The sequence below is a fragment of the Cucumis sativus genome, chromosome 7 (assembly GCF_000004075.3).
Source record: "Cucumis sativus cultivar 9930 chromosome 7, Cucumber_9930_V3, whole genome shotgun sequence".
NCBI classification, from domain to species: Eukaryota; Viridiplantae; Streptophyta; class Magnoliopsida; order Cucurbitales; family Cucurbitaceae; genus Cucumis; species Cucumis sativus.
The window spans coordinates 881,496-906,527 of record NC_026661.2 but is presented as its reverse complement, the minus strand read 5'-3'; the positions used below and the strand labels follow the sequence as shown (position 1 = coordinate 906,527).

General features: G+C 33.5%; 4 protein-coding genes across 4 annotated transcripts; 2 read left to right on the top strand and 2 right to left on the bottom strand.

Annotated features, from left to right (window-relative positions):
- Nucleotides 1-433: 433 nt before the first annotated feature.
- Nucleotides 434-3,138, bottom strand: LOC101208161 (basic leucine zipper 23). Its single transcript, XM_004144798.3, has 2 exons — nucleotides 1,733-3,138; nucleotides 434-872 (listed from the first exon to the last, which is right to left on the bottom strand). Exons 1-2 carry the CDS (start codon nucleotides 2,514-2,516, stop codon nucleotides 844-846), a joined length of 813 nt encoding a protein of 270 aa, XP_004144846.1. The 5' UTR covers nucleotides 2,517-3,138; the 3' UTR covers nucleotides 434-843.
- Nucleotides 3,139-8,145: 5,007 nt separating this feature from the next.
- LOC101207672 (ubiquitin-conjugating enzyme E2 28) lies at nucleotides 8,146-9,966 on the bottom strand. Its single transcript, XM_004144796.3, has 4 exons — nucleotides 9,771-9,966; nucleotides 9,286-9,413; nucleotides 8,905-9,009; nucleotides 8,146-8,645 (listed from the first exon to the last, which is right to left on the bottom strand). Exons 1-4 carry the CDS (start codon nucleotides 9,838-9,840, stop codon nucleotides 8,502-8,504), a joined length of 447 nt encoding a protein of 148 aa, XP_004144844.1. The 5' UTR covers nucleotides 9,841-9,966; the 3' UTR covers nucleotides 8,146-8,501.
- A 1,659-nt stretch (nucleotides 9,967-11,625) lies between these two features.
- LOC101207425 (beta-galactosidase 13) lies at nucleotides 11,626-16,765 on the top strand. Its single transcript, XM_004144795.3, has 19 exons — nucleotides 11,626-12,125; nucleotides 12,230-12,325; nucleotides 12,425-12,537; nucleotides 12,648-12,714; nucleotides 12,806-12,898; nucleotides 13,006-13,149; nucleotides 13,292-13,386; nucleotides 13,514-13,619; nucleotides 13,714-13,798; nucleotides 13,902-14,020; nucleotides 14,136-14,303; nucleotides 14,429-14,607; nucleotides 14,731-14,840; nucleotides 14,948-15,057; nucleotides 15,144-15,251; nucleotides 15,358-15,462; nucleotides 15,587-15,732; nucleotides 15,834-16,182; nucleotides 16,278-16,765. Exons 1-19 carry the CDS (start codon nucleotides 11,940-11,942, stop codon nucleotides 16,383-16,385), a joined length of 2,487 nt encoding a protein of 828 aa, XP_004144843.2. The 5' UTR covers nucleotides 11,626-11,939; the 3' UTR covers nucleotides 16,386-16,765.
- A 1,599-nt stretch (nucleotides 16,766-18,364) lies between these two features.
- On the top strand, nucleotides 18,365-24,913 carry LOC101207181 (synaptotagmin-2). Its single transcript, XM_004144794.3, has 12 exons — nucleotides 18,365-18,825; nucleotides 19,679-19,777; nucleotides 19,871-19,921; nucleotides 20,123-20,246; nucleotides 20,721-20,839; nucleotides 20,955-21,056; nucleotides 21,414-21,488; nucleotides 21,870-21,946; nucleotides 22,034-22,280; nucleotides 22,365-22,715; nucleotides 23,158-23,289; nucleotides 24,533-24,913. The coding sequence occupies exons 1-12, from the start codon at nucleotides 18,715-18,717 to the stop codon at nucleotides 24,662-24,664; spliced, it is 1,620 nt and encodes a 539-aa protein (XP_004144842.1). The 5' UTR covers nucleotides 18,365-18,714; the 3' UTR covers nucleotides 24,665-24,913.
- Nucleotides 24,914-25,032: the final 119 nt, after the last annotated feature.

Here is a 25,032-nt window from a genome sequence, read left to right as displayed (position 1 = left end):
ATATACACACATATCTACACAAATATAGAAATTCTAGAGTTATAACAATTTTTGTTTGAACTATTTTCACTTTTTTAAAAATTCATATACTAACCATATTCTTGAAGTTCAGCATTTTTTATACTTTTGATTTTGAGAGTGACAAAGGGTATTTTAAAAGTCTTTTTATTTTATTTTATTTTAATTCTTAATGAAGCTGAAAAGTTTGAGGAATTTTCTTTTGAGTAATCATAATTAGTTATTAGAAATAATAATTAGGTTTATCACTCATGGCTTACTAATACATCCATATTTGTAACATGATATCTTTGATAAATGTAAATGTTGCTATATATAATATTTTGATATTTGCAACTATCAATCTATTTATATACTTTTTTACTTTTTTATTTTATTTTAATAATTTAGCCTAAAGAGAAAACTGCATGACAAATTATTTTAAAAATGCTTATTATTAGAAACTCTAATCAAATAGAAAACAAAACCAATATAACTTGACATTGCCTTCTGTTAGTCTTTAATATAAAGAAGGCCAATATGAAATATTGTTCGATCCATCAATTGGAGCCTTTCACTTTTGCCATACTTTCATTCATTAAAACTCTGCCATGCTCTACTCAATTCCACTTCTCAACCTTCGAAGATGTGTATGGAACCCGCAGTACCACGTTTGAAGAAGCTTCACCATTTCGAGTACCTCAAATGGGTCAAGAGAAAATCGATAATGAGAAGATATTCAGACATTGCAGTTGCATGGCAATACAACACTTATTGATCGCGGGGTGCACCACCCCCACAGGCATGGGCGGGATGAAGATGTTGACATTTTGATTGATTCATTCATCAGGTCCATGTCTCTTTACGGCTTCCTCCTAATAAACAAATGACAAAATGAATTACTTTCCAAACAAACGATTGTGATGAAGGGCATGTTTGTAATGACCTTTTAAGTGCTTAAAATCCAATTTTAAGGCACTAAGAAAGTTACTCCAAATAGACCATTACCCATCCATTGAGGAATATCTCCTTTTGATGATCCTATAAAAAGTTGGGTAGATCTCACTTATCCACAGAGACACTTGGTTGGTTCAAAATATGAAACTTTATTTTGCAATCAGAAAAGTGAAAAAGATTGGGTGTCACATAACCTTTAACAAGGAACACTCAAATAGGGTAAACAGTGGACACTGTTTTTTACACAAGTGTAACCAAACAGAGACATGAAATGTAGAACAAACACATCACTGTATTCTGGTTCTTACGCATGCTTACATGTGACAGGCAATTCCTCCTATGGCAATAAATTAGAGCACAGATTTTTAGACATTACATCACAGAGACAGATAAACAGAATGTCATACATGGATTTGAGCAACTTATTTGGGACCTCAATCTCAATCTCGATGTTTAGTTCCTTCATATCTTGTATCCACAAATGAATAATTCCAAGATCTAAGTGTGCTAGTAGTAGAAAACAGGTATCAAAACATACTCCTACATAGAAATTCGAAACTATATATAAAAAGAAAAAAGTGCAAGTTGGAAATGGCAATCAACTATGTCTAATAAATAGACTATTGCTCATACTTCCTGAACAGTTAATTACATATTTGTAAGCTGCCAAACTCAAACCTGCTTCGATGAACATGTATCATGGAACAAACAATCAGAGAATAAAGAAATACAAGAAAGAAAGGATTGTCATCATGAAGATGGAAGCCTCGGTTTTTACCTTTTTTCTTCGTCGCCCCTGAAGAAACATCAGTTGAAACCGCATTCCCTACTCCACACCCAGGCAGTTCTTTTGATCCTGAGTCATGATTTGCCAAACATTGAAGATTTTCAAATTCACAAGCACCAAAGCTTTGTCCATTAATCACAGCACCTTCACTGCTTCTGCTGCCATCGACCCCAGGATGGAGGCAGTAAACCTGATCCTCACACTGCATATTACATGGGTTCATCACATAAGCACCAGACATGCTTGGGTTGGACAAGTTAGGATTAAGAGCTTTCTGGTAAGGGAAAGAACCAATCTCCCCTTCAATTCTACCCCTAATATCAACAAGCAAACACTTAAGCCTAGCAATCTCAGCCTCAAGTGCTGCTTGCCCCTGCAGCCTCTTCATCAAATGCTGATTCAAAGCCCTCAATCTAACAACCTCATCCTCTAATGAGGCTGCCCTAGCCTTCTTCTTCTCACGGTACTTACGAACAGCTTCACGGTTACCCAATGGACGTTTCTTCGACTTCTTCTCAGTTGATTCTGCAGTATCATCAGTAACGACCTTGTCTTCTTCAGATGGGGCAGGGACAATTTTAGTGTGGACATGAAAACACGTGTGGGTATGAGAGTAGTCAGGGCCTGGTGGATTGCAAGTATGTGTATGAGTACAAGTATGAGTATCTTTGAGAAGTTCATCAAAGAAACTATCCATTGAACAACTGCTTGGAATCTCCATATTAGGGCTGGAAAACACATCCTGATTCGAAAAATCAAGCTCCCCGTCGTCCATTGCTTATACACAATTGAGAATACAAACTGGAAGAAATAATTCAAAATTTTGAGACCAACACGGATGCAATATTGAACTCAGCTAGCTACCAATTCCTAGAATCCGAATAAAAAATCCAAGCTTCTGAAGCGAATTAGGGAAATGGGGATTCGGCATAAACAACAAGGATGGAAAAAGTGAGTAAACCCACGTAGGGAATTTCACTAATAACGTCAACCAATCAAGAACAATGGACGAGTGAACTAAAAATCAGGCGGCAGCATTAATCAAAAACACCAAAAAACAAGGCAATGGTTAGAGAAAAGAAAAGGCTCGCAGAGAAATGATTGAAACGCAAAAAGGAAAGCATGCAATTGCGTAGAAATCAAAAGGGAAACAGGATTTTCATGGAGAATGAAAACCGAAATGGGAAAAACAGAAGAGAAACCCTAGGGAGGAATTAGAAATGGAGAGCAGATGGGTGAAGAAGATTCAGCGAAAGGGAAAGGGGAAAGGGCCAAAATCAAGGAAGGGTGTTAGGGAATTCCATTAAAGAATTTGTTTCATTAATTTTCACCTGATGTATAAATAAAGGTAGAGAACTGCTGTTTGTTTCTTATTCACTGGGCGCGGCGCCATTGAAGGTAATTTTTACAAAGTATCCGGAGGGCTCAATTGTAATCTCCCTACCAACATGGCAATTATTCGCTGCTTTTAATAGTACACATTTGTGGGTCCCACTGGACTTTTCATGCGTTCTTCAATCAAATCTGGACCGTCAAATACTTCCCATCTTTTTTTCTTTTCTTTTAAAACTTACCATTTTCAATTCTTTCCTTCTTTGTTTACTTCTAATTATAATTTAGGGTAAATTAGAGAAACTAACTAAAAATATGGTCATCTTTACAATTATGTCCTCAAAATTTGAAGTTAAAATACATGGTGACCGTTCACAACTAACTTGTGAAGATTTATTATCTCCTTATTTTTAATAAGTTAAAATTCGTGTAAACTCCCCTTGCATATCCGTTTTATCTAATTTACAATACAGCCCTGATAATATTTAAATTTGTACTTAAAATAATGGTTTCCTTATGTTGGTATGATGTATTTGCAAATGTTGTTTCAAGTAATGTAAGGGCACATGGCTAAGCATTAATTGAAGAGTAGATGCATTAATCTAATACCCATAATTTTCAAATATTCCTCTTCCAAGGAGAGAAGTTAATTAGTGGAGAATAAGAAAACAATGGTCTATGGCCTAATGGACAAAAGATAAATTCTCTTAGCATCATTAGAAACACAATCAAGTTTACACATGATTTTTCACTAATGTTCTAATATTTTATTTGTTATCTTAATTAAGATTTCATCTTTTTTTTAGAACCATTTTAACATTCACATCAAAATTAAATATAATTAATTTTCAAAAATATATAATAAATATTACTTTAATTATATTACACCAAATTTATTATCTCTTTTATAACTTAAATCACAAAATAAGTTATAATAGTTAACTTCATAGCACACCTATTTTATTATTTACGAAAATGGCAAAAATGAACCCCAACCCACACATCAAAAGGTAAAATATCACAAATGCCATTTTTACTAATATACGTTTGATACACATTTATATACGCCTAATACATCTAATACACCTCTTGATACACTTGATACTTCTTAATACACCCGGTACATTTGATTGATACACTTGATGCACCTGATACTCTCTTTGATACACTCGATACCAAAACATACTAATATATGTTTGATACACCTGATACACTGCATATACATTTAGTATTATTCACTTATACAATTGATTGATTAAATGCACTTGATATGCTTGAAGTCCTACTTATACACTTGATATACACTTGTAAACTCGATTCATATACTTCATAATGATTCACTTTATTGATATGCTTTAACAATATACTGTTGATATACTTGATAATGATACACTGAGTTACATCATTTATATACTTAATAATACTTTAATGAACTGCATAAAATTTGAAAAAATGAAAACCACGTAGTAAATATATTAACCAACTAATACGTATAATATAAGTATATCACAACACTGACATACGAAACTGAGACAAAGTAAAACAAAAAAATCAATGTAAAAAAATAAAACAAAATCATTTGTAATCAAATTCAACTCAAAATATCCAAGAAAGTAAAAAAAAAAAATACAAATAAAGTTAAATTACTCAAATCAACAACCATTATATTATATTATTCATATTACAATTATTGTACTATTGATATTTTAAAATTAGAATTAAGACAGAAAGAATAAATACTTTTTTTATAATTAGGACCTTAAGGATGAATACATAATGAGTTGAGCATTCAAAAGAGAAAGAGAAATCAGTTATTGAAGGACAACTTAGGAATAATATCAAATTTAAGACGAAAAAGTGAAATTTTTGCCATATTTGCAAAATTATAAAACAATGTGCTATAATTATTATATCATATTCTCATAATGCTATCATGTGTAATTTTCCTAATTAGTATAATAAATAATCCACAATTATGTTTACAAGATAACATTTATGGGAGATTTACTTTTAACATGGTATTAAGTTAAAACTAATATGATAATATTATATTTAATAATTTCTACGAGTTCACTTTATCCAATTTGATCATCAACTTAATATCAAATTTTCACAAACGTATTTTCCGACGTCATTCAATGTTTCAATTTTTTCCGATCAGAGTTTCCGTTTGGTATTCTAATTTTGTTCTTCCTCTTTCCATCTCCTTCGAGTATATCCGTTAAGTTCGAATCTTTTTCGTTCATGTTTTTTTATCCTTTCTATTTATGTAAATTTTGCAATATTTTATGTTTAATTTTCCATGAAGTGTCTGTAAACTAAAAGTTCAGTGAGTTCAATATTCCGGTCATCTTCTTCATTTTTTTGTTTCTTAAATGTAGTTGTGGATCCAAAAATTTTATATAGGGGCACCATACACTATATAATAAACACACTAAAAATGTTAAAAAATATATCGTGACGTTTCACTGATACTCCAATAACGTTTATTACATTTGTAGCAATAAGGAAATACCGATAATTTTCACATAATTTTTTTGTAGTAGAATTTGAAATCTAATGTTATGTTATTATATATTTAATTTGAAATCTAAATGGAGAAATATTTTAAAAGGAAATTGACACCACCATCATTTCTTTTTAAAAATATTAATAATAGTTACGAGAGGTATCGTATATATATTTTAACTAAACTATAAATTGTCAGTCAATAAATTTTCTAGATCGGTCCATGACTGAATGTGAGCTTAGAATGAAATTTAATTTGTGCTTATAAATATTTTCATGTATAGTTTTAAGTCACCCTTACATTGTTTCAGCTATTCCCTCTTTTTTTACTTTATTATTCTTTGGTAATTTTGTATTATGAGTGTAGAGATTTGGTTTGTGGATTTAGGTAAGTTTAAATTTTAATTAGGTAACAAAAGTTTTATTTTTATGTTTTAAGATAAATATATATAAAACGCAAAACTAGAAAGTTGATGAGAATTTATAATTAGTGAATTAATAAAAACAGAAAGTTAAGAAGAAAGAATTCAATAATTTCATTTATTAAAAGTTAAAAGTGATATTACACAAATGTATATCCCTTTTAAAAAAAATGTTAAAAAAGAATTACAAATACAAATCATCCCTCTTCTCTTCTCTTCAAGTAGAAGTTTCATTTGTTGGCTAGAGGGGCTTCTTCAATTTTTCTTCTACCTTTTGATTTCCTTCTCCAACTCCTTAACTTCATCCTTCTCTCTTTCTCCTTCGGCCTCTTCCAACCATGCTGCAAGCCATCCACCCAACTCAACTCTCTCTATCTGTGATCGTTGCAACCTCGACGACGACGGCATCATCTTTCTCTCCTTACTTCTTACTCGTCGATGCCCCTTCCTGCTGATCTTCATCGTTTTTGGTGCCTCGCCAATGACAATATCATCATCTCTTTCTATTTTTCTTTCCTTTCTGTTATGACCATCTTCTCGAATTCTTAGCACTTGGTTTAATGTCCCACACTTGGCAAGGAAGCAATTCATAGGAACAAAGACAAAAATCAAAATCAATCTGCAGACACTCACACTCACACAAACACTCACACTCACACTCACTCTCTCTTGTTTAGTAGTACTGCAGTTCTAAACAAGATAGAGCGATGGAAAAGTTGTGTGTACTGGGCCGAGAGAAGTTATATGATGAAGAAGGCTTTGTGTTAAAGATTTTTCGTTTGACGATTTTGTAAAAGCCACAAAGGGTTCCATTTATATAAAAGGAATTAGGGGGAGAAACTACATTAACAAAACTTAGTTTGGAAGGTATACGTCCGCGTACGGTACAACAAATAACTCTACTGATATAATGAGTTGTCTTAATACCCCCATTGACAAAACTTTGTTAATCAAACACAAATCTATATTTTGTGGGTTGTTGAAGTATGTAACTATATATATATATATATATTCAATAATATGCATTCTCTTACCAACACACACACACACACATGTTTAATCTTTCTATACATACAGCCATGCATGTAAATATCTCTTAAATGTTGATTGAGTTTGAAGTACATCGACTAAAAATTGCAACAAAGTAAATAAATATTTACTAGTTAAATTACTTGTCATTGTGCACAATGACGTGTAATTAGCATTCTATCTCCTTTGCCACATCATATGTATATATATGTTCACTCCCACTAAATTACTTGCCCCAAAAAAAGGGAAAAACAATACTCTAAAATTAGTTGACACCATCATATTATATGTCCAAGTCTTTTTCTTGTGTAGTCAGTTTTTTTAATTCCTTTCAACTTGCTCATAAAATATAAGTAGGTTAAAAAACATTATTTAATTATCCAAAACTTTCAAGAAAGTAAAATCTTTGTGCTTCCAAATTTATAATACTTTAGTTTTGTTCCTAACAATTTAATTTCTATCAATGAAAAATTTCACAAAGTTTACACAAATCATAAAATTTCACAAAGTTTACACAATAACTTATAATTCAATTAATGTCAAACTAGCTAGTGACCATCGTTATTTGATTTTTTCATTTATGTGGATACTCACATGTACATGTCCAAATATGTGAGTTAATTACTCTTGACACAGTCACCAATGATATTAGTAGTGGGCGTCTACAGCCGATGCGTAATATTACATGTCGGAAGATATACTATATATACCAACACACCTTTCCATGTGTCGGAAGATATCCTATTTCCTGACGTCATTTCTTTCGACAGTATAAATAGGCGTCAGAATATATGCGAATTTTTTTGTAATGTAGGTTATTGATCTACATGTATAATTTTTCTTATTAAATCCTACAAAGTTATGCTATGGAGAGTGAATTAAAAGTACCGAGACTAAAATTAACTTATTAAAGTTAACAACTAAGTTAATGTAAATTGAAAAATAGACCAATTCAATCCTTTCGATTGATTAAAATTAAGAAACTAAATTATTAGGACCAAAATTATTTTCTATTAACAAAAATGAGCTGATTATAAGTGTTATACACTTTCAATTTTGCAAACTTGAAAGTAGAAATAATATTTAGAATCCTTAGAACTGAAGATTGATCAGGAACTATGAATCAGTTTAAGCATAATTTCAACAATAAGGAGATAGTACAGACATACAAAGCTCCAAAGTTTTGTGAAATATTGTTATATAACTATTATCAAATTCCAAGCAAAATGTAAAGGGTGTTTTGAATATGATGCCAAGAGAGCCCAAGTTTTAGTATAGGGCTAATGATCAATACATTTTTTTCTAAGTGAAAATGAAAAAGAAGAGTGATGAGGAGAGACTAAGGGACAAGGATTAAATCAATACATAAATTTATAGAAAAATTGGATTTTTGTTGTGTTTTGATTTATTAATAATTAAGATTGAGGTGTTTTTTTTTTTTTTTTTTTTTAATTCTTTAAATTTTATTTTTAACCCATGGCATATTTATGGGTCCAGCTCCTAGCAGTGGATTCATATTTGAGTTTGTCAGTCTTGCACATATGAGCAATCTCAGGAACCAATGGATCATCTGGGTTTGGGTCAGTTAATAGAGAGCATATTGAGAGCAAAACCTACACAAACCAAAACCAAATTTTTATTAATTAATTAAAATAAACATGGTTTTGTTGGGTTGAAGTTGAAAACTAAAAATTTGTTAGAGAATTCCACCTGCAACATTCGAGATGAAGGATGGAAGGCCTAAAAAACTTAGGACTCGACCCAAGAATGATGAACCCAAAATAACACACCACTTGAGTTGACATATTGAAAATCTCATATGGAAAAGAAAAGATAGAGAGAGTTCACAATTTTTATGACATATAATGTTACCTTTGAAATTGTGAGGGCAGGACTCCATTGTTCCTTGAGGATATCCAAGCATATGTTGCCATTACTGTTTATGTTAGGATGAAACACCTTTGTCCTAAAAGCAACCTGGAATTAAGAGTGTAATTAGTTAACTCTTTTAGGTGTTTAATTTCGAAAACAAGTCATTTCTAAACCGAAATGTGTTTGGTGATTTAAAAATAGCTTTTGAAACACATTTTTATCAAAAGAATTTAAAAAAAACTGTCATTTTGGAATACTTGTTTTTTCGATAGTGAATCTAAATGGGTTCTAATAATAAAGACCAATAATTTCTCAACTTAATCAAAATTTAACTCATCAAGAATTTTGGCGTTGAAAGTGAAAAGGCATAGCATGGCTTACCTTAGGAGGTTTGAAAGGATAATCAGGAGGAAAATGAATGGTAACAAGAAAAACTCCACCAGAATAGGGACTATCACTAGGACCAATAATGGTTGCTTGCCAATGGAACATATCCTCTGCAACAGGACCTGAAGAAATGCACCATTATATAACACAAACTTACATTTGATTTGTACAGAAGATTTCCCCAGAGTTAAAGAAGGAAAAGATTAAACGGGTGATCAATTCTTGGTCCCTCTCATCCAGTACTATATCAAGGTAGATGGTTTGATTTTCATCGTTAAACTCAAAAAAGAAAAAAAGACCTGTGTACGTTTTTTCAAAAATAAAAAAACAAAATAGTTATCAAAACAAGATCTAAAGTGAAAGAATCTGTATTACCAAATTAAAGGGCTCATATTTGTCAAAAACTGAAAACAAGAAAAAGGGAACTACAGACATAGAAAACATCATCAAACGGAGTCAAAGTTGCATCAACTGATCACCTGCACTGCAAGAAGTTGGTGGGTCTCTCTGCAAGTCTTTGAGCTCCTTCAATATTCTCTTGGAAGCCATTTTTGCAACCTCTAAGCTTTTGATTCTACTAAGAAAAATTAGAAAGAAGAAGAGAAGATTGAAACAAGATCAACAAGAAAAATAGTACTTGGTTTGTTGCACAAGGCAATGGGATGGAAATCCTCTATATAATGGCCAAAAAAAAGGAGAGGGTAGAACCGATGCAGAACTTGAAGACGTCCATTGAATTTTTTTTTTTTTTTTTTGGACTTCTCAAAGTGGGAACAGAATATATTCTTTCGATGAGGATAGTAAGCTAAGAAATTTGGAATATGGTATTGTGTTTTTTATCATGAAAAGGGGAAGAATTTGATACATATACTTTTTGGTTTTTCTATGATTTTTTTTTATGGCAACATAAAAGGAAAAGAAAATTCTATCTTTTATCCTCTTGAATGGTGAACATCAAGCTTTAGAGTATATAGATCAAGTGACATAAAACTTGTGCCATTGATAGCAAGATCGGATATTGATTTCTTCACCCAATATATTGTAAAAAAAAGGAAGGGGCTGGGGAGGAGGGATTTTGACTCAAATTTGAAAATATAAATTTGTTTATAAAGATGAATGAAAGGAAGAAAAGTTTATCATAACACTATATAGAACGTCCCCTTTATGTTTGTGTTAGGAATACCTTTTTTAGTTAGCTCGTTCAGCTTCTAGAATATGACTGTAGTGCACTTTTTGCAGAAGTCACATATATGGTTTTGGATGATCGACATCTCCAAGTCAAAATGGTTATTGATCTCCTGGGAGATGTGATATCAAGCTAAGTTCCCAGAGAACTCACACTAATGTGATACCTAAGTTAGTATACACGAAGTATTTAGTTCGACAAAACACTCAAACGAAAGAGCAAGCAATAAAGTCCACTTAGAACGTGTGCAATATTGATTATGTTAACGTTATAGAGGTCTTTGAGAGCGTATAGAGTTCTTATTATTGAACTCGGCTCGATCAGGTTATTGCCCTTAATAAATACGACTAAGCTTATCCAAAGTGTCCTTGAACTTGAGCTAGTGGACCCTAGCTAGGCCTTGTTTTGGACATCAAATCAATAGTACATGTGGTATGAAAAGTGAGTTTCATAGGTGAAAAAGGAATATAAGCACACATTCCAATCTAGCTCACAGCTTGAATTTATAAATGTACAGTTATTAAGAAAAAATGACAGAAGATGGAGGCAAAATATTCGAAGTGATCATCAGGTGAAGGAATTAGGTAGATGGGGATTATACATATATACGTGTATATATATTGTTCTTTGGAAGTGATAGGTTTCATTTGGGAGAAGGGTCTAGATCAATACAAGTTAAAAAGAATCCATGATATATGGGAAAAAAAGAGAGAGAAGGAAAGCAGATTCATTTGGGTTTCTTCATTTATCCATTGATATATATAAAATGCTTGAAAAGTACCTTACTCATTTATTTATTTGTTTATTATTAATATTCGTCTTGTGTTTTGACTACTTTCTTTTCTTGGATTCCAAAATCTATGGTCTATTTTTAGTGTTATAGACACAAAGTTACCAATTGTAAGACCATTGGAAAGAGACGACATAACATATGGAGAATTTTAATTCAGGCATGCATTAGTTTTAATCATATTGTATTTGGGAAAGGATTAATTATTGTTGTGGGCGTTATAATAAGCACTATTGTTGAACTAAATATACCAAATACGTGTCACCATAATATAGAAACTGATAGAATAAAAAGAACCCGCCAATTTCGAAATACCGTTATAAAAACATTCATTTTGGCCTTTCATTTCTAAGGTGGAACCTCCCAATTATGGCAAACAAGTTGAGAGCCAAGAGATTGAAACTCCCGGTCTGAGGTTCCATTCCGGGAATTTCTCTGTATCCACATACCCTTCTTCTACGGACACACTATATAGTTTCCTTCCCATTTTCCATTTCAATTCAGCTTCTTGAAAGCCTCCAACTCTGAAGGGATGCTAGCCCTTGAATGCTCATTTGAATCTTCCACCTATTTCCTTTTACATCTCTGATCCACTTTTGTCCCCCACCAAATTTGTTTAGTATTCCTCCCCCTCTATCTCTCTCTATACATCTATCCGCTACTTTTAATTTCATGGCGGTTCATAGAGAGATTCTTCTTCTTTTCATTCTCTCCATTGTACTGCCTTTTCATACTACTTCCCATGCTCATGATGGTAATACTACTGGTGTTTCTTACGATAGTCGATCCCTTATCATTAATGGTAAAAGAGAGCTTCTGTTCTCTGGTTCCATTCATTATACCAGAAGTACTCCAGAGGTATATATATATATGTCAAACAATCCAGCCCCTAATTCTTGGTTTGTTTATATTGATTAAAACGTTGTTGACATGTTATTTGTTTTGGAACTATTGGGTTGCAGATGTGGTCAGATATTTTAGACAAGGCGAGGCGTGGAGGTTTGAATGTGATTCAGACTTATGTTTTTTGGAATATTCATGAGCCTGTGGAAGGCCAAGTAATGATGAACATCTTGGACTTTGATTTTGATTATGTCATTCATAACTTGATTCAACTAATATTGTTTGTTTGTTTTTTTTTTTTTTGCAACGTGTAGTTTAATTTCGAAGGAAATTACGATTTGGTGAAATTCATCAAGCTCATTGGTGAGAAACAGATGTATGTGACTTTAAGGGTTGGACCCTTCATTCAAGCTGAATGGAACCATGGGTATTAATTCATCATCCTTGCCTTTCTAAAGCTTCCAAGTCTCTCTAATTCCTTCTCTCTTTTGTTTTTTTTTTTTTCCCTCTCTTTAATATTTGCCTTCACTTGATCAGTGGACTTCCATATTGGCTCAGAGAGAAACCAAACATTATTTTCCGTTCATATAACTCACAATTCAAGGTAAAATCTGACTGTCGTCTTTACAGTTTGAATTTGTCTTCGAAATTGAAGTTGGGAGGTAGTAAAAGAAGACTAATTATTTCATTTGCAGCATTACATGAAAAAATATGTAGCGATGATAGTAGACATGATGAAGGAAAATAAACTTTTTGCTTCTCAAGGAGGACCCATCGTTTTAGCTCAGGTTTGTACCTATCTGTGTATATATATTCCCCATTGTTAGTTTATTCGATATTTTTCTTTTTGAATAGTGAAGTTTTTTCTAACAAAATTTATCCATCAACGATTCAGATTGAAAATGAGTATAACCATGTTCAACTTGCATATGATGAGCTTGGTGTCCAATACGTCCAATGGGCAGCAAATATGGCAGTTGGATTGGGGGTTGGAGTTCCATGGATCATGTGCAAGCAGAAGGATGCTCCTGATCCAGTGGTAAGTTTGACGATCACTTTACTGGGGTTGTTGATTAGTGTAGAAAAAAGAAACTGATATGGGAAGAAAAAAGAACAAAGTATTGGAAGTCTTATGATTTCATCCTCGTTCTTGGAACTAAAAAGACAACTTCTATGTTCAGATCAACACCTGCAATGGAAGGCACTGCGGAGATACTTTTACAGGACCTAACAAACCCTATAAGCCTGCGCTGTGGACCGAGAATTGGACTGCTCAGTAAGCATATATACCTCGTCTTGCTGACAATTTTGGAGGGGGAAAATAATGTGAATGACAAAGGAAGGTTAATATATACACGCATAAGTACAAACTAAACATTAACTGTTGCCTGTCATATTAACAGGTACAGAGTATTTGGAGATCCACCTTCACAGAGGGCAGCAGAAGATATTGCCTTTTCGGTTGCCCGATTCTTCTCCAAGAATGGGAGTTTGGTCAACTATTATATGGTAAGACATATATGGCTTTTCCCATGCCCATAAATCTTCTAAGTTAGCAAATTTCTACTTCAATGGCAACCAACGGGAATATTGTACCTTGCAGTACCATGGTGGGACAAACTTTGGTAGAACAAGTGCCGTCTTTACAACAACTCGGTATTATGATGAAGCACCACTCGACGAATTTGGTAAGTGTGTTTGCATGTCTAAGTACAAGCTATCATCGACCTTTGAAAACGTGCTTGAAAGCTAACTCAAATGTCTGAATTATGCACTATTGTGATGCCAAAGGCTTGCAAAGGGAACCAAAATGGGGTCATCTCAGGGACGTTCACAAGGCACTGAATCTGTGCAAGAAACCTCTCCTCTGGGGAACTCCTGGAATCCAAGTAATAGGCAAGGGTTTAGAGGTACTATGATCATTTATATGCATTCGATATAATGCTCAAGTGAAGCCACATGGTTGATCCGTCAAAACCACCAAGATCATCGTCAATTGATCAAGTTATTGTATTCGGTATACAGGCTCGCTTTTATGAGAAGCCAGGAACTAACATTTGTGCTGCTTTCTTGGCCAACAATGACACAAAGAGTGCACAAACAATAAACTTCAGAGGACGAGAATTTCTTCTTCCACCTCGATCAATTAGCATACTTCCTGACTGTAAAACTGTTGTCTTTAACACCGAGACGGTAAAACTCCTCTCTCTTGAAAACTTAAGGACGGTTAAATCATAAATCTTGCCGCGATTGAGCTTCATGGTATCTCAAAACTCTAATTGACTCTTCCGTTACCAATTGCCAAAAAAATATCACAGATTGTATCACAACACAATGCGAGGAACTTTATCCCATCAAAGAATGCAAACAAATTGAAGTGGAAAATGTCGCCTGAATCCATTCCAACTGTTGAACAAGTACCAGTAAATAATAAGATTCCATTGGAACTTTACAGCTTACTCAAGGACACCACAGATTATGGATGGTACACCACTAGGTAATACAAACTCTTATCTTTTTACAAAAATGATGATAATAATAACCTAAATGATGAGCAGTAAAATTCTAGTGTTTGAAGTTATTATCAATGTTTAACATCTTAGCATTCAACTAATAACAGCATTGAGTTGGACAAAGAAGACGTCTCAAAGCGCCCTGATATTCTACCAGTCCTACGTATTGCAAGTCTTGGTCATGCTATGCTTGTATTCGTCAATGGTGAATACATTGGTAAGCGTTTATTCAAATGTGAAATACTATATTGCAGATAAGTTTCTCCACATAGCATACATCCAAAGCCTGGAAAGCTAAGAACTTGGGGGTCTTTTAATTTCTAGGAACGGCACATGGAAGTCACGAGGAGAAGAACTTTGTTTTCCAAGGATCAGTGCCCTTCAAGGCGGGAGTTAACAACATTGCCTTGCTAGGCATTCTAGTGGGACTTCCTGTACGGAGATTACAACCCAGTGATTGTTTCTTTGATTGTATTTTTCAAATTATAATTACTAGATTTTTCTTTTGTCAATCATACAGGATAGTGGAGCATACATGGAACACAGATTTGCAGGGCCTCGATCTATAACGATCCTTGGTTTGAATACCGGAACACTTGATATTTCTAAAAATGGCTGGGGACACCAGGTAATTTTATAACAAGCACATTTACACCCAACCATAATCGAGTAAATAAAGTTGATTGGAAAAGCATACCATTGACGGCTGTCTGACTTGTATACTCACTCTGCAGGTTGCTCTCCAAGGAGAGAAAGTTAAAGTATTTACTCAGGGAGGATCACATCGGGTTGACTGGAGCGAAATCAAGGAAGAAAAATCTGCTCTCACATGGTACAAGGTAATAATGTTAATAAGCAGTGGTATCAACTCTTTTCCCAATTTTGGAAATGAAGAGAAGATGTACCAACGTCATGAACAAACACAATCGACTCACACTCAGCTATCACTTATTACTCTTGCAGACATATTTTGATGCTCCAGAGGGAAATGATCCTGTGGCTATTAGAATGAATGGAATGGGTAAGGGACAAATTTGGGTTAACGGCAAAAGCATCGGTCGGTATTGGATGTCCTACTTATCCCCTCTAAAATTGTCTACTCAATCAGAGTAAGCAACCACCCATCTCTCCTTTTCTCTTCTCAATAACATCTCTAGAATCTCAATACTCTAAAATCTTGTCCAACAAAACAAATGTTGCTCTTTCTCAGGTACCACATTCCAAGATCCTTCATAAAGCCATCAGAAAATCTACTGGTGATATTGGAGGAAGAGAATGTCACACCCGAAAAGGTCGAAATTCTACTCGTGAACAGAGACACAATTTGCAGCTTCATAACACAATATCATCCACCAAACGTCAAGTCCTGGGAAAGGAAAGACAAGCAATTCAGAGCTGTGGTAGATGATGTGAAAACAGGCGCCCACCTTCGGTGTCCCCATGACAAAAAGATCACCAACATTGAATTTGCAAGCTTTGGTGATCCTTCTGGTGTTTGTGGAAACTTTGAACATGGGAAATGCCACTCATCGTCAGACACAAAAAAACTCGTCGAACAGGTAAAAAGAAACTAATATACAAATAACACAAACAACAAACCTCTTCTTGTTTCTGTTTGATTAACTCTTTCAAATGGGGGGGTTGTTTTTTGCAGCATTGTTTGGGTAAAGAAAACTGTTCAGTGCCAATGGATGCATTCGACAACTTCAAGAATGAATGTGACTCAAAGACACTAGCAATACAAGCAAAATGCAGTGAATAGAATTTGAAATGACAAATATTTTCAAAGAAAGAAGAAGAGATCAGGGAGAGGCTGGTCTATCAAATTCTGTCTTACTGCTAACAAAGAAACAAACATGTTGGTTAAAAAATCTCACACCCCCTTCAGAGTTGGGGCTTCTTGAAGCTCAAAGTTTTACTTTTTTCTTCGTTGTTCTTTCTTCTTCTTCTTCCTTCTTCTTCTTCTTCTCTTTTTGTTTCCCCTATATACACACACACCCCTTTTTCCCATCCTCTTTACAGTCAATTATTATTTAAAAATTCATAATCAATAATTGAAAACTTTTCTTTTTGGTTACTTACTTCTAAATCTCAAATCTTACCTCTTCTTTTCATTAATATAATTCAACAATTTCTTGAGCATTGCTCTTTTATGTTTTTACTTTTGCAATCCAAGTTAAAATTCCATTGTCTTCTTGAGAAGAATGAGAGTAAATGAGGAAAAAGGGAAACTAAGTAATCTGCCCAACTTCATGATCATGGAATAGCTTTCTTCATTAATACTCAGTTAAAGTTAAAGAGTCCAACATCAACAGTTAATAGTTAATACAAATATTGGTAGGATATATAAAAATAATATAAAGGAAATATTGTTAAAGTCAATGTATAAAAGCATTATTAATTAGCTAATATTTTCAACCTATTTAACTGTCACTTAAATTGTCAAAAAGAAGAAAAAGAAAAAGACAATCTTAATTTCTATCCTCTTTTTTAATCCATCCACACACACACATATATTCACATAACAATTTGTTTTTTTAAGCAAAATAAATGTTATTTCCAAAGAATGAAAGAAGATTAAAATAAGTGTTTCATCTCTATCGCTTAAAATTTATCTGATTTGATTCTTGATATTTTAAGGATAATTGTGATAGTAGGCTCAATAACCTATGTGTATACAATGTTTTAAAAGAATTGAAAATACAACTAAAATATATAAGTGACAGAGTAAACAAAAAAAAAAAAAAAAAATCATGGAAAATAAACTCCTCTTAGGTCTACTTGTTTATTGTATAAAAAGTTCTCAAGTTGTTTCTTTTAGTTTCTGCTGCATAAGTTTTAATTTATACAAGTTGTTAAAAGTTATAGTTAGGGTTAATTGATGTTCAGTAGAATAATGACATCAATTGGCTTCACGCTGCGTCCTGGGTTGAGCAAGCAGGTGCTTGAGGCGGGATGTGATAAAATTAGGTTGTTTCTTTGTTGGCTATAGCACGACCATTTTTCGAACGTTTTGGATGCTACCACAGTATTGTATGAACTTTTTAATTAAATTCTCTATCTTTCAAAAATTACAACACTATGTTTTCTTTTTTAAAAATATCGTTTCTTGTACAACATTACCAATGGGATAATATTGGTGGAAATAACTCGCGTACATTTTAGACTTAAAGCCTACAAAGGTACATGAGAGTAAGACTTTTCACTTGTCTCATATTGGAGAATTAAAGAGTGAGTAGATGATATATATGTATAGAAGACCATTTCTAGGTACTTCTAAAAGTACGTTGGTGGTGGAAGTATAATCTTTTCACCACATGCGTTGTTACCTTTGGTCGTATGTGGGCAACAATGGAGATAGTAGTAGAATCATGTAAAGCTTACTTTTTAGATTATTTAGAATGTTAATGCTGGTCATAATACGTCAAATTTATCAGAATATATCATTTATATAGTCTATCATCCTCATGCATGGCTTTAGGTATGTTAGTGATTGAGTAATTTATAAATATACTATTAATACGTCTACTAGTGACCATTATTTTTAATAAAGTAATAGAACTAATTTTATTTCTTCTGACAACCAACCATTTTTACACGTAGGATAGACACGTGGCGGAAAGTAGTATTAAAATTTTCCCGCTTTACTATCATTTTTATTATTCTATCCTCCAACGGTATCTTTTAAGTATATATATTTAGATTGAGTTGTAGGCCACGCCATGAAAACCGCCATTCAAATCCTTGCCTATTTCTCAGATCCTCAAACCATGTTTTCATTTCTATAATTTTTGCGAGAAAAACGAAACCGGCAACAAAAAAAACCTAAATTAATGCTTCCATTTTTCCATTCACCTTGGGTTTGGATCTTAATTGTTGTTTTGGTCGTTGAAATCGAGAAGGAATAAGCTTGGCATTTTCCATATAATTCCCAATCTGTACAATATTCTTATTCATTGTTCTACAACTTTATTAGAAGGAAGCCGCGGGAAAATCGATGCACCGAGGGGGCTATTTGCATTGTTGGAACTGATCACTTCAAAGCCCGAAGCTGGGAAAAGTTTTTCTGGATCCTGGAAGCTTGAATTCAAATGGGGTTTTTTGGTACTATATTGGGCTTTTTTGGATTTGGAGTTGGGATCTCCATTGGCCTTGTTGTTGGCTACTTCCTTTTCATCTATGTTCAACCCAATAACGTTGAGGTTAGTGTTCTTTTCGCTTTTGGGTTTTCCCTCCAATCAGTGGTTCATTTCACTTGGAAAAGAAAATGTTTTGTACTAATTAATACATCCGGTTCTATATAAGCAGAGTTTCCATGAACCTGATCTTGTACCACTTACTAATAAGGGCTGATTGATTGTACACATTTATATTATTAGGTCTATTCTTCATAAACAAACTTGAGATTTGAGATTCTAGGTAAGGATAGTTCAGGATCGTGGGATCATTTATTCTTTTCCTTCAGATAGGTGCAACAACATGTACTTCTAATAAGTTGCTCCATAGATCATTTATTAGGATTATTTGGAATGGATCTTAAGGGTCAACATAAATATCTTGACAATAAATTGTAGTAGGATCATGAAACCATGATTAGATTTGGAAATTGAGTTCAGGTTGTGAACAATGATCTATTGAATTGGTTATTGAAGATTTTCTTTCAAGGAGATGGTGAAGGAAGTTTGTTTGTATGCCCAAATGTTTACTTTGCCTTTGAACCAACCAGTCTCTTGGGAAATGATTTTGCTTTTTGGTCAAGTCATTTTTAGACAGCATTTGGGATAAGGAGGTTGTTAACTCCACTCCCCCAAATCCAACTCCTTGAGCTAAACATGCCATTAGAGATTCATAATGTGATCTCCTTGTTATTAGTTGCATCTTGTGTTGCAATCACAAGTTTAGTTCTTCTATGCAAATATAATTAAATTGATTGACCGGATAGGCTAGAGGTAGAAGTTAAGATGGATGGTCAACTTTTCAGTGCTTTATTCTCTTTATACTGTCTCTCCTACATCTATGGATTTTGAAGATTTTGTGCTGGAATGGCCTGTTTAGGATCATGAAATTCGTCCACTTCTCGATGAGGACACAATAAGGTTGCAACAAATGCTTCCTGAGATACCTCTATGGGTGAAATGTCCAGACTATGATCGTGTATGTATAACTTACTTTTAATTCGTCTTGTCCTATTATCTTTTGTCCTTTCGACTGAATTATCTTATAGCTAGTTTATAAACTTTTTTGTAGGTTGACTGGCTTAACAGGTTTATTGAATATATGTGGCCATATCTTGATAAGGTTTAGTCATCTGTTTCATCAGCCGTACTCATTCTTAAGTTATTCGATCAATTTTTTTGTTTGTTAACTATGTTAATTCCACTGCCATGCTGCCGCATATTTTATTGACCTTTCCTTTCCTTTTCGATTTCCCCCCTCCTTTCTTAGCTTCTCCATTTCTTATGCATCTGTTCAGAATTTTTTTGTTTTTTCTTGATACAGGCAATATGCAAAACAGCAAGAAATATTACCAAACCTATAATTGCAGAGCAAATCCCCAAATTTAAGATTGATTCTGTTGAATTTGAAGAACTCACATTGGGGTCCTTGCCGCCAACTTTTCAAGGTACTGATGTGATTCAACTCTTCCTGGCTCAATATATTAGCTTCTCCATTTAATGCATTTACACGCTGGAGTTAATTTTAAAGAAATCTTCCATTGCATCTTCTGTTTTGTGAATTTAGGGAAAGCATTCTATAAGAGAAGAAGAAAGTACTCTTACAGTATATTAGTTATCTGTTTTTTAGTTATGTTGGCATCTTCACATTGTAAGGTTGTGATAAATGCTTCTTTCTGCACTTTAGAATGTCTTGAAAAAAGGAAAAGAGCTCAATACAAGACTAGGGAAATAGGACTCTGCTACATTGCATCGTGTGGACCAAAAATCTGTTGGGAGCTTATCAGAGTTGAACAAACCAATATTTTTCGTCTTTTTATTTTGCATTTTATCTGTTGCATCGGAGATTTTAATTCTCTATATCATTATTTCTATTGAAGATAACCACTGATATTATTTCTTATGATCATTGTTCTTGGTAGGCATGAAAGTCTATTCTACCGATGAGAAGGAGCTGATAATGGAACCTTCAATAAAATGGGCTGGAAATCCAAATGTCTTGGTTGTAGCCAAAGCATTTGGACTGAAAGCAAGTGTTCAGGTGAGAACGTGAGATGCATTTTCTTTTATTATATGGATAAAATTTTAGATGATTTTTGGATAATGAGACAGAACTCTTGTCTGCTTTTTCATTCTTCTTTGTGTGACAACCACAGATCCTAGATTTGCAAGTTTTTGCGGCTCCACGTATTACCTTGAAGCCATTGGTTCCAAGCTTTCCTTGTTTCGCAAATATCTTTGTCTCGCTCATGGAAAAGGTTTTGTGATCACGAGTCAGCATTGCATTGTTGTTGGAATTTACTCAAGTTTTGTGACTGGGAACTTTTAGTGTCTGACCCTTGCCAATTTGCACACAATGGGTTGAAGAAACTAAATTTTCTGTTAACTATATAGAAAAAAAATTAGATAAGATGTTCGTATCATATTCAATTTTTCTGATAACTTAAACTATACCATTGGAGGAAAGTTCTAATTAATGCTGATATTAATCCAGCAGGCTAGAATTTGGTCTCATTCTCTCTAACATTTATGAAAGATCCATCTAGTTAAGGTTTAAGACAACTTATGGTATATTTATTATGTTGATGGACTAGATTCTGCGGTTGGTTTTGCAGCCACACGTTGATTTTGGGCTGAAGCTTGTTGGGGCTGACTTGATGTCAATTCCAGGTCTCCACCAGTTTGTCCAGGCATTATAACCTCTCCTTACATTCTGCTTTCCTTTTCACAAAAATGAGTGACATAGAAACTATAATCATAAGCTGAACAGATGTGGGTTAAACGTTCAATTGCGAGTTAATACAGTACAGCATTTAAAGTGAAGTGAACTCTCTAAAGTTGTAACATCTATCAGCCTCTATCGTAATTCACTCTGAAGATGATAGCTATATTTGGCTTTGATCTTCCTTGGTTTGAGATTGATTGCTCAAAGAATGCCAATCCATTTCAATAAGATGTGTCATTAGGACAGATAATCTCCAAGTCGTATTCGAATGAGTTTGGTTCACCTTCTGTTTGAGGCCGACATCTGTAAATCATGTTCCTGATTGCATTGAAAACTTTAACCGCAGGAGACTATTAAAGATCAGGTTGGCAACATGTATCTATGGCCTAAAACCCTGGATATAACAGTTATGGATCCATCAACGTATGTTCTTATATTCTTTGTTTCAATGTTATTAAACTTGTGTTTAGGCTGTGTTCTTTTATGTGCTAACATAATTGACTTTCATAGAGCTCTACGGAAGCCAGTCGGAATTCTAGATGTGAAGATTGTAAAAGCAATGAGGCTGAAAAAGAAAGACCTCTTAGGTTCATCAGATCCTTATGTGAAACTGAAGCTAACTGAGAACAATCTACCTTCAAAAACGACCACTGTGAAACATAAGAATTTAAATCCTGAATGGAATGAGGAGTTCAGTTTGGTGGTTAAAGATCCAAATTCCCAAGTCATAGAGTTCCAAGTTTACGACTGGGAACAGGTCAGTCACTTTGATGTCCTTCGTTGATTCTTCTCTATTTAGTCTACAATTTGTTTTTCTGAATGATTTAGTTAATGTTCAAAGGTTGGTAAGCATGACAAGATGGGCATGAATCTAGTTCCTTTGAAAGATCTTCCTCCTGAAGAGTCAAAAGTCTTCACCCTTGACCTGCTGAAGAACATGGACTTGAATGATGCTCAAAATGAGAAAAACAGGGGGCAGATTGTGGTTGAATTGACTTATAAACCATTTAAGGAAGATGACTTAGCTGGAGATTTGGATGATCCACACAAAGTAATGGATGCTCCGGAAGGAACCCCAGAAAATGGAGGTCTACTCGTAGTTATCGTTCACGAAGCTCAAGATATTGAAGGCAAGCACCACAACAATCCGTATGTGAGGCTTATGTTTAAAGGGGAAGAGAAAAGAACTAAGGTACATTGCTTAGGTCCTATTTGGTAACTGTTTGGTTTTTGGTTTTCGATTATCGAATTATAAATCTGTTTCCTTTCTATTTTTATAATAGTTTGCAGCTCTATTAAGTAAAAGAGTGAAATTTTCAGTCAAATTCCAAAAACAAAAACATGTCTTTCAAAAGTAATTTTATAAAATTATACAAAAAAAATCAAATGACTACCTGAGACAAGGCCTTAAGAAACCTATTGAGATTTCTTACTTGTCCTCTCTTCTTGTTAATGAGACATAGAAACCTTTTGAGATAAACAACAGGAATTGTCCATATAATAACAACTGAGAGTTTCTATAGATCAATGTTTCTTTGTTCAATTGTCATTTCTTTTCTAACGTTTAAGAGTTCTGCTCTTGAGGCTCTCACCCTTTGCATTGCGGATAATAAATTATCCTTTTACATTTGCAGCGTTTGAAGAAGAACAGAGACCCTAGGTGGGAAGAAGAGTTTGAATTTATGCTTGAAGAACCACCCACAAGCGACAGATTATTTGTGGAAGTTCTCAGCTCCTCATCAAGAATGGGCCTCTTGCATCCGAAGGTACATTAACTAACTCAACTGCTTTTCTTCGTCACGTCTTTTCTAGTTTAGATAGAAGTAGCAAAAGTTTGAGTCTCTACTTTCACATGTGTTATAAACTCAAATGAAGGAACAATTTCGAAATGACAAAAAATTCACAACATTTTATGATATAGAGGTTATGCGTGTATTACTTACAAAATAAAACAAACAAGTAAACCTCGATATTTTGTTATATGTGGGTACAAATACTTAGCTATCATCTTTATGTGGAAGAACATATCATGTTTTATGTTCTTGGAGAACATGAAATTATGAGTTGATTTGGAACAAACAGTGAGTTACAAAGTTTGGATAATTGTGAAGTCCTTGGGTTTACAAAGTAAAAAAAAGCATAAAATTAAGGGGTAGTTGCAAATTTAACAATTAGATTCAAAATAATTAAGTATATAACAACATTTTAAAAAATTTGCAAATATAACAAAATTTGTCAAATTCTATCAATGATATAAGTCTATCAACGATAGACCATGTTGCAAAGATCATACGAAGTGTATCATCGATACAAGTCTATCAATGATAGTTTTGCTATATTTGTAATTTTTTAAAAAATTTGCTATATCCTTAATTATTATTGCTGAAATGGTTATCCATTCCAATTTCCCTAAAATTAATGTGTTTAGTTGGGGTTCATGAACTCTTAGACCATATAAGGAGCGGGACTTCCCAACTCCAATTTCTTGGGTCAAACAACTTGTAATAGTTTTTGGTTACCATTGGTTTCTAAGGTTGTTCCAACCCTCTAGCTAGTAAATTATCAATAAACTCTTTTAAGAGAGTTTGGAATAACTTTTCACTTAAAAACACTAATTTTGTTTTCCTTTAAAAGTACTTTTAATGTTTATGATTGGCTACAAATCACCTTCTACTTTTTAAAAGCTAAATATGTAACTAAATTGAGATAATAAAAACAAAAAATAAAAAAAGAGTTATAGATGAAATTCTTTCTTCTATCTTCTAAAGGTAATGTCAAAGCGAAAGTGATCGCTTGGATCAAGAGGACAAGATGAGATTGTGAAAGTTAAGATATCAATATTGAGATTTCACTTATTGATTTATCAATAGATAAAACTATAAAACAAAGAAATTTTAATTGAGTTGTTTTTACTTTCGTATTAATACTAATAATCTATAATATCAACGTTGAATCTTTGAATTATGGATATGTCGAATGTATGAAGAAATATTTCATATTTCGAAACAGGAATCATTGGGATATGTGGAGATCAGTCTTTCTGACGTTGTTACAAACAAACGGATAAACGAAAAGTATCACCTTATAGACTCAAAGAATGGAAGGATTCAGATTGAGTTGCAATGGAGGACTTCATCCTGAACTGCCTATTTTTCTTGGTTAGTTTTCAGTCTTCTCTTCTATGGATCAAGTGGGGAATACAGGAGGAGACAAGAAAGACATTTTCTGATGCAAATTCCTTTCTTATTCTTTCATTGTCCATATGATTAAAGAGGCATTTAAATCCTTTTCCTAATTTAGGTTTGGTATCATCAAATATTTTGTTTGTAACAGAGTAATAGAACCAAAACATTTCATTATGTTACTTGAAATGTTGATTTTTTTCCCACATTCTCTTTTGAGTCAAAAAGTGAGAGAGTGGCCTTACATGAGCATAGCTAGAGAGTAGCATACACTTCTAAATATCATTTTGGGATTGCATTTTTTCTATTTTCTTCAATTTAGACATT